The sequence below is a fragment of the Fukomys damarensis genome, unplaced genomic scaffold (genome assembly GCF_012274545.1).
Source record: "Fukomys damarensis isolate Sample0158 unplaced genomic scaffold, DMR_v1.0_HiC HiC_scaffold_16, whole genome shotgun sequence".
Classification (NCBI taxonomy): domain Eukaryota; kingdom Metazoa; phylum Chordata; class Mammalia; order Rodentia; family Bathyergidae; genus Fukomys; species Fukomys damarensis.
Genome location: NW_022900928.1, coordinates 119,359,404 through 119,368,339, shown reverse-complemented (window position 1 = coordinate 119,368,339; position 8,936 = coordinate 119,359,404). Strand labels below are relative to the sequence as shown.

Genomic DNA, 8,936 nt, shown 5'->3' with positions numbered 1-8,936 from the left:
GTGCGCGGTGGGTATAGGGCGATGCCAGGCCTGGGCACTGCTGTGGGCGCGGGGACTGCGGACCTGTCTTTTCCCCTGGGCTGGCCAGGAGCTTCTGAAGAGAGGGCGTGGCGGGGGCGTGGTCTGGAAAGCCTCCCAGCCCCGCCTCACTCCCCGGGCTCCGCCCCAGAGCGCGAGGTGTCAGTGCTCAGCGAGCTCCGGTCGGTGCGCGCCCGCGAAGGGGACGGCGCCACGTTCCAATGCACTGTGTCGGAGGCCGAGACCCCAGGATGCTGGGAGCTTGGAGGCCGCCAGCTGAGACCCGGAGACCGCGTCCGCATCCGACAGGAAGGTCTGGCCACCTTTCTATCCGCTCGGGCCTTGGAGGCTCCGCCCCAGGTTCAGGATGAGTCCGCCCATTAGGATAAGCTCCGCCTCCACTCTAACAGGCCCCGCCCCACAGCCCAGCCAGCCAGTTCTCCCGGACTTTTCTCCTCCCCAGCTCCGGGTCCTGCAATGCTCCTGTTCCTTATCCGCAACCCTACTCCGCCCATCCCAATGCACACCTACCGGGTCCGAACCTATGGCGCGGGTACTACTCTGGTTCTACCCTCATCCCCAACCCTCTCCAGAGGAGGCTGCGGCCTCTCTAGCGCCCCCCTGACCCCTAGGGAAGAAACACATTCTGGTGCTGAGCTTGCTTCGCGCAGAGGACGCCGGTGAAGTCCGTTTCCAGGCGGGACCCGCCCAGTCCTCGGCTCTGCTGGAGGTGGAGGGTAAGCTACTGAGACCGGGGCGAAGGGAAGGGCATCTCCTCCTGCCCTGGGGCTGATCCTAAGAATGCTGCCTCCTTTCTCCTCTCCCTTCCAGGGGCTCTCTTGGGGTGGGTCACAGAGGGCAGAGCGTTTCCTGGGCTGGGGGTGGGGAGGAGACTGAGTTGGGGTGCAGGGATACGGACCGGTACCCGGTACGACAGAGGGAGACAAGAGTGGAGGCCATAGAGAGAGATGCGCCTCCTCCTTGGGGCTGTGCATGTCCCTATTAATTTAAGCCCTGCCTTCCACCCTCCAGCATTGCCTCTCCAGATGTGCCGCCGCCCCCCTCGAGAGAAAACTGTTCTGGCCGGCCGCCTGGCGGTGCTGGAGGTGACCGTGTCCCGCTCTGGAGGCTACGTGTGTTGGTTGAGGGAGGGAGTCGAGCTGTGTCCAGGAGACAAGTATGAAATGCGCAGCCACGGCCCCACCCACAGCCTGGTCATCCGTGACGTGCGACCTGAGGACCAGGGCACCTACTGCTGCCAGGTCGGCCAGGACTGCGCTGCCACACGGCTGCTAGTAGAGGGTGAGTAAAGCCCACTGGGAGGACAGAAGTCAGAGGGGCACCAGCAGGCCAGGGGGGAGGGTCACCTGGGAGCTGGGACATACCTCAAGGTGGTTTTCCAGGACCTGGGGAAGGTCTTGGCTGGGTGTTTAGGAAGGGTTGGACGTATGGAGTGGAGGAGGGGTGGGATAGATCACACCCCCTACTGAGGAGAGGAGAGAGCCCTAAGTTCTCAGCCTGAGCAATTTGCTTCTGGTCAGCTGTCCCCACCTTTCCCTCACTCCTTCATGCTCTGGACAGTCTCTCCTGAGCACCCCACATCTACCAATCCTCTCCTTCCCAGCTCCACTGTATCTGTGCTGACACCTGTACCCTACTCCCTCCTGCTTCCTGTTCCAGCTGGCTTCTGCCCATCTAAGCGAGGCCTTCAACGTCGACCTGGACAGAGGCTTCTAAGCTTGTTCCTCTTCTTCCCCCTTCCATATAGGAACTGCCTTCCCCTTTATGCCAAATCCCTGTGTTCTCTTCACATGGTCCCCATGCCTGACCCTAACTGACACTCACCTTCCTATCCCTACATACAGCCTTGACAGAGGCTCCAAAAGGGCCAGGCAGAGGCTGAGGACTCAGCTTTTCCCCTGTGGGTGCCCAGGCTCTGCCAGGCTGAGGAAGGTGCCATCTACTCTCCTCCAAGTCCCATGTGGAATCATTCCTCTGCAGGTGACTAGGAGGACTGAACCAGGCCAGGAAGTTGCCCTTGGACAACTTGGAAGTCGTGTGCCCTCACCCTAGGCAGGGTGGGGAAGCAGGGGAACCACAGGTGTTGGGAAACAATAAATGTGCTACAGCTCATTTCCCTGCTGTGCTGTGCTGCGCTGTGGGAGGACAGACCTTGCCTGGAGTCCTTGTAGGAAGTGACACAGGGACCTGAGGCTGCAGTGCTTCCAGCTTGGCCCATGGAAGTGCCAGCCACTGACGACCACCACTCCTGGCAGAGGCCACGCAGTTTGGCACATTTATAAAGGAGGTAAAGCAGGGTGTGGGGGAGGAGACAGAAGCATGAGGTGTCCAAGGTGGCATGACAGACACCAGACGTGCACCGTGCACTTAATCCCCCCTCCCTTCACACCCCTGCAACCCAGCCCAGGGCAGGACCTCCCACCCCCTTCCCTGCCACTGCTCTTAGGCTGGTGGTGGCTTTGCAGAGGCCAGGAGAGCAGGGTGAGGGGTGCTGCAGTTTGCCCTGTGGACAAGGGCAAGAACCCTTAGATGAGTGGTTGGGAGATGGAGTAATGGTGGAGACAGGCAGGCCTCCTCCACACAGACATGCAGGAGAGTGGCCCATGGGACCCCGCAGTGGGGAGGAGGCAGGCCGGCCCTGGGGATGGCCAACCAGTCAAAAATCTAAGGCAAGGGGCCCAATGTCCCCTCCAAACCTACTCCCTTGCACACATGCGACACACAGGTGACACACTCATAACCCTGAGCACACCCCAATGGGTTCATACCCCGAGTTCCTTAGGAGACCTTCGGGAGCATGGGAGGGGGTTTTCTACTCAGGCAAAGCCTAGCCTGAGACAGGTCCTCCCTTCTGGTGACCAGGTCAGCCCCCTCCAGGGAGGGAAGAGGCATAGCCGAAGGCCGCAGGGCCAGGCAGCCCGGGTGGCAGCCTAGCGGGACTTCCCATGCTGGCAGAGCTGGTGACTACAGTCTAGACAGGCAGAGACACAGCTATACCCGCACAGGGGGGCCTGAGCAGGCTGTCAGTGGCCCCCGGGCCCCATAGTCATAGTCTGCATCTGTGGGTGAGGCCATGAAGGAGCTCAGGGAGCTCCCAGTCTGCCGGTCCCGGAAGCTCTGGATGTAGCTCTGTGAAGAGGTAACACGGTGTGAGAGTCCACTGCAAGCCATCTCCCTCTGCACCCGCACAGGCCTGATAGCGCTCCCCATATACAGACCCATGACTCCCTCACATCCAGAGTCTACAGCCCAGAAAACCTCCACTTATCCTATCCCATTTAAAATCCATATTTGGGACAACTTTGCTCCAACCCCAGGGTAGGACAGACTAGGCCCTCTGTACAGGGGTTCCGGTGGATGGACAAACACGAGGCCTTCTAGACAGTGAGTAGCCCCGGGGGAAAGCCCAGTCCTGCTTGAACAGAGTCTACACACTCCTGTCTCCTCCATTGGGGTTGGAGGGGCTCAGAGTGCTCACCGGGGAGAGGACATCTCCATTGAAGCGTTTGATGGGCACTGGCCTACGGCGATAAGCAGGGTCAGGGGGCCCAGGCCTTGGAGGAGCCCGGGGACCTCTGTGGGGAGCCCGAGGTGGTCTCCTCTTCCTCTGCTTCTCCTTGCGCTCCTGATGCTGCCGAATCCGCATCAGTTGCACGCGCCGTCGCTGCCGGCTGATGACCACTGAAGAGGGATGGCAGAGAAGGGACTCAGCAGTCCATGAACCTCTTCCCTCCAAGCTCTCCCCTTCTCTTCCCACCTGGCAACTTCAGGCTTCCAGGCTCCCTTTGTCCACTACTTCCACCACACCCGTCACTTCTTTCCCAGTCTCGCACCTCCGGAATGGGCCTTCCTTCCACTGTTGTTTTCTTCTTAATGTCTCTATGTGAGATGCTGGGACTTGCAGGGATCCCCCCTTCCCCAGATGTTGTCCCACTCCAGATCTTGAGTGACAGGTGACTTCCAGGTCAGTCCCCATCATCTTGCCATTGGACAGCTATTACTGCTTTCTCATGGTCCTTTTTTTGCTTGCCTCCCTCCAAGGCTTTCTATACTCAGCAGCAGAACATGTGCCCCAAACGATGTTATATCCTCCCTTACTTTAAACCCCCCACTGGTACCTCACTTCCCGTCTAATAAAATTCATTGTCCTCCTCCTGGCCAAGAGGACCCTCATGATCATCCTGATGTCCACATGCCACACTCCAGCCCTCTTACTCAAATATGCTAGTCATGAGGCCAGGGATTTAGCTCAGTGGTGCCACGCCTACCTCACAAGCGCAAGGTCCTGAGTTTGACCCCTGGTACCACCAAAAACATAAATAAAATAAATAAACAAACAATATGCTAGCCACACTCCTCCTCAGGGTCTTTACCCTTGGTCATTCCCTCTTCTTGAGCTGGAAGCCATGGCTGGTCCCTTATCTGCCTGCATGTCACCCACTTCAAGCAGCTCTGACCACCCTAACAGTCTCCATATGCTCTCTCGGTCATGTTACATTGTGTATCTCCTTCATATCACTCCTATTCCAATAGGAATTATCTTGTTGGATTGAATGTCTATAACCTGTCTCTCAGCTGCCCTGGATATATATCCATAAAGGCAGGAAACTTTTCTGGAGTTTGTTTTTTGTTTGTTTTACAGCACTTGGGATGAAATCCAGAGCCTTGCACATGTTAGGCAAGAATTCTGCCACTGAGCTATATCCCCAGTCCCTCCTTTTCTATTTTATCTCTGCTATGTCCCTAGTGCCAGGAAGGGAGTTCGCCCAGGGCTGATCCATATCACACATTGTTGTGGAACGAATGATGATATTGGTCCTGTCCTCCCACACCCTGAGTCAGCTCTCCTACCCCATTGAAGCCTTGGGCTGATGGTGTGAACAGTTTTGGTTCCTTATCCCCAGTTCCTGGGCCCCCCAACCATCTCAGGCCATCCCCTCCTCCCATTTTCACTCTAGCCTGTGCTCTCTCACCTTCTGTGTGTGAGTCCCTCTCTGCCGTCACCCGCCACTGCACCAGAACACCCATCAGGCTGAGCAGGGGCCACAGTGCCAGCAGGGCCCAGCTCCTCCAGCAGAGTGGGGGGACGGGAGCGGCCCGCAGTCGCTCCACCACGTAGTGCCCCAGCAGTAGCAGCTCGGCAAAGTAGTCAGCAGCAGTGGCGATGAGTGCAGCACCAGTCACGGCGGTGGACAGGGTGGTGAGTGGGCGGGGCCAGCGCAGGGTGAGCAGGGCGCAGAGCAGGCCGCCCCCCAGCAGCAGCCCTAGTGGGCCCCACACAGAGCCAGGCTGGTAGTAGGGTGCGGAGCCCAGCAGGGCAGCGGCAGCGAGCAGCAGACCGAGCAGCAGCCCCACCAGGAAGAGGCCCACACTGCGTACCAGCATGGCCACCAGCCCGCAGAGCAGCCCAATGCCCAGCGCGATGCCTGTGCTCGCCCCAGCACTCAGCTGTGTCTCCAGCACCCGCTCTCGGTAGCACAGCAGGAAGATGACCACTGAGCCAAACAGCAGCCCCGTGAGGAAGAGCACTGCCTTGAAGCAGCGGTAACCTGCAGGGGAATAGGGACGATTGAGCGGCCAAGGAGGTCATCAGGCTAAAGAGAGGAGGTCAGCAGGGTCAGGGTCATGGGATCCCAGAGGAACCACGACAGTGGGCAAGGACGCTAAGAGAATTGGGTGTCACTGGGGTCATGAGGGCATCAGTGATGGGCCACTGGGGTCAGGGCAGTCAGAGTGATATGGCCACTGAGACTCATTGTGAAGGCAGATATAACCATTGAGATAATGATTTGGGGTCTTCAAGTGTCAGAGGAGTCAGAGCCAGATCACTGGAGTTGAGCAAATCAGTAACGGGGCATTGGGGTCACAGGGCTCAGAGAGAGGGGTCATCGGGGTCACACTGAGATTGGCAATGTCATAGGGGTCTTTTGGGGGAAGGAGAGTTCAGAAGTGAGGTATTTAGAAGTCAGAAAAATGTCTTTGAGAGATGGCAGTCATACAGGTACTTTGAAGTGTCACAGGACTTCAGAGATAAGGCATTACTGGAAAGTTAAAAGAGGACAGAGAGCTGGATTATTGGGGATGAACTCTAGAAGGAGTCTGCAGGTCCAGGGAGTCCGTAAAAGTTGAATCACTGAGAGTATTAAAGGGCTTTTGAGAGAGGAACTGAAGCCAGAGAAATGGGAATATTGTGATTCTAATGTAGTGACAGGTGAATCAACAATAAGGCTATTGGGATTAAGATCCCCATCTGAGAGGAATAACCAGGGACCAGAACTAGCAGTCACAGAAAGACTCAGAGGGGTGGGAAGAAATGAGGTGGGGGAGGGGTATAGAAAATCAAAGAGGGAAACAGTAGTTGTGGAGTTTCAGAAGAAAAGGTTATAGGCCACTAGAACTATTAGGTCTATTAGGCACCTTTGACAGACACAGAAGGGGTAGTTGGGAAAATGGAAGTCAGGATGGGCTCAAGAAGTCAGAGAGAGCCAAAGAGAAAGAGAATAAAGAGCAGGTTCTATTCCAGGAATGAGGACAACTGTTGAAGTCCAGGTGATTCTGGGGTCTGAGAGAGGAGTGGGTTCCTTAGATGAGGGCTCTGAGTAGGAGAACCCAAGAGGGATGATGTCAGGGAAGCCCACAGAAAGGAATATGAGGCTACCCTGAGAACTCAGCAGAGGGACTGGGTACAGAAAGTGGAGGGGATGAAGTGATACAGATTCTTTGGAGACCCAGAACAGGTCCTGAGCCCTTGCAGGATGTGGAGGGGGGCACCTTCTGCTTCCCAGTCTGCAGTGATTCAGTCCAGAGTTTGGGGAGGGAGGAGAGGGACCAGCTGGCTCCCGCCCTATCTACCCACTCATTCTGTAGAGAGGTATGAAGGTTATAGAGACAAATCTTGCCTCACCTCTGCCAAACCTACGAGCCTCTTTTACCCCACTGGTTCCTTCCTTAGGCCTCTGCCCACAGAACCCACTGTCCCCTCTGGAGTTCTGTAACTCTTGCTGTAGAAACACTAGGTATTTATTCCAGGCTGCTGCTAGCCCATATGATAACTTTGTGCAAATTAGAAAAAGGTGTACCTTTCTCTAGGGAAGATTGCACAAGGAAAGGCGGCCTTCTGAAAGGCTTGAGTTTGGCAAGCAGAGTGTGAGCTGGATTTCAGCTCCCACTTGCCTAACTGAACTGAGCTATCTTTTGCAGTACCCATGCTATGTACTCTTCACCAGCTTCGGTTACTGGAGCCTGCCTTGTAGGCGATCTCCATGTGTGTGACTACCATCCAGCCCACTCTAATATGTATCATAAGTGTGAATATTTCAGGAGTCTCTCCCCCATCATACAGTATGCCCTGTTGTAAGGGGACATGTTTAATAACCTTGCTAAGTTGTCAGCATTCCCTCCCTACCACAGTGACCCAAACACCTCTTTGCTACAATAGTTACTATTTATTGAATACCTACTAATCTTTATAACACATCTATAGGAGACAAATATCATTGTGTCCTTTGTTCAAGTGAGACAACTCAGACTCTAATAGGTTAATATGTCCAAGACATCACAGTACGGTAGACCCAGGTTCAAACTCAAGTACTATATGTCTAATTAAAAAACCTGTGTTCTCTAGAATCTACTCTAGATGATCTACAAACGTGAGATGTGAAAGAGGAAGGGAGAAATTATTTACGGGGGGCTTCTAGAGAAGACTGGGGGGCTTCAGAAACAGAACTTGAGAAACCAGTGGGGAGCCCAGAGGGAGATCTCACCGAAGAAGCAGTAGACGACTCCAAACAAACAGCACATGATGCAGACGAGGGCCGGCAGTGCTTGGTACCTGCGTTCCAGGGGCTGTTCACAGGGTGCACCCCAGAAGGAATCATCTGGTTCTGGGGGCAGCAGCTGGAACCGCAGTGTCTCCATGGTTCCCGGCATAGTGGTGGGAACGGAAGGGGGTCACCCTCCCAGGTCCACCTGATAGGGAGGAAGTTGGGGGTCAACGAGGAGTGCTGGGTCCCCCCTGGGAAGAGGGTGGGAGTGGGAATGGGAGAAATCAGCAAGGACATAGTGGACAAAGGAGTGGAGCCCACATCATGCAGCTCTGGAAGCATCCCTGAAGTGGAAGCAAAGACAAAGGGAAACAGAAGTGCCTGGCTAGAGGGGCCCGGGATGAAGTTAAAGGAGGCTGAGTGGAGTGAGGGGAGATGCGGGCAGTGCGCTGCTGGCGAAGGGAGGCAGCCAGAAGACTCATCTGTGGGAGGCTAAACCTGGGATTGTCCAACATCTACCTGGGCTTGGGGCGACCTGAGCTCCTGAGCAAAAGAGGCTGTGCAGGGGCCGTAGGGGCCGGGGGTTGCGGGGCGCCCGAAGCTCCAAATGATTGGGGTCCGGGGAAAGTCCGCCGGGCGGGGAAAGGGGTTGCTGGACCGGAGAGACTGGTCTCCGCGCGGCAGCGTCGCCGCTCCACCTCCAACACCAGCAGGCACTCCAGTCCCGCGGCGTCCGGAGACTCAAGCCGGTCCCGGGGAAGGGAAGGGAGCAGAAGCAGGGGTTCGGGCTGTCCGAGAGCCGCGGCCCCATGCCCTGATCCCGCCCGCGGCCCTAGGTGCTGATGGACAGCTCCGGCCTCTGCTCCTGACGTCACTCAGGGCGCACCATCCAGGCAGGGGCGGGCTGCTCCTGACGTCACCAGGGACGCACCAACCACGCCGGGGGGAGGCAAGGGACTCCGCCCCCAGCGTCTCCCTCTCCGGCACTGAGGAGGGGGCACTTCCGGGGGTCCTTCCCCTTTAACCTCCCCCTCTCCTCCCTCTCCGGTAGTTGAGCCTGAGACCCCACCCCGGGGGCGGGGTCCCCGCAGTGACACGTCGGACAGCGGCGGCGGCGGCCGAGGCTCGGGCGCC

At 56.8% G+C, this 8,936-nt stretch overlaps 2 protein-coding genes across 2 annotated transcripts in view; one reads left to right on the top strand and one right to left on the bottom strand.

Moving 5' to 3' along the window:
* Obsl1 (obscurin like cytoskeletal adaptor 1) overlaps positions 1-2,011 on the top strand; it is a gene marked incomplete at its 5' end in the record, with an annotated part of 19,302 nt that extends 17,291 nt beyond the window's left edge. Inside the window, 5 exons of the mRNA XM_033763986.1 lie at positions 1-331; positions 482-571; positions 651-755; positions 1,051-1,320; positions 1,699-2,011. The exon at positions 1-331 is cut by the window's left edge and continues 1 nt beyond it. Coding sequence (XP_033619877.1) covers positions 1-331; positions 482-571; positions 651-755; positions 1,051-1,320; positions 1,699-1,856 — 954 coding nt within the window. The remainder of the gene's footprint in view (positions 332-481; positions 572-650; positions 756-1,050; positions 1,321-1,698) is intronic.
* Positions 2,012-2,259: 248 nt separating this feature from the next.
* Positions 2,260-8,930, bottom strand: Tmem198 (transmembrane protein 198). Its single transcript, XM_010611817.2, has 5 exons — positions 8,322-8,930; positions 7,803-8,007; positions 5,013-5,588; positions 3,518-3,720; positions 2,260-3,168 (listed from the first exon to the last, which is right to left on the bottom strand). The coding sequence occupies exons 2-5, from the start codon at positions 7,966-7,968 to the stop codon at positions 3,031-3,033; spliced, it is 1,083 nt and encodes a 360-aa protein (XP_010610119.1). The 5' UTR covers positions 7,969-8,007; positions 8,322-8,930; the 3' UTR covers positions 2,260-3,030.
* Between the last annotated feature and the right edge of the window lie 6 nt (positions 8,931-8,936).

Bases quoted from the DNA above. Each gene is read 5' to 3' on its own strand.
- Tmem198 (XM_010611817.2), bottom strand. From the start codon at position 7,968: ATGCCGGGAACCATGGAGACACTGCGGTTCCAGCTGCTGCCCCCAGAA. The intron at 3,721-5,012 runs GTGAGAGAGCAC...ATCCCTCTTCAG, and splicing joins GAGGGACTCACACACAGAAG to TGGTCATCAGCCGGCAGCGA. The intron at 3,169-3,517 runs GTGAGCACTCTG...ACCTCTTCACAG, and splicing joins ATGGAGATGTCCTCTCCCCG to AGCTACATCCAGAGCTTCCG.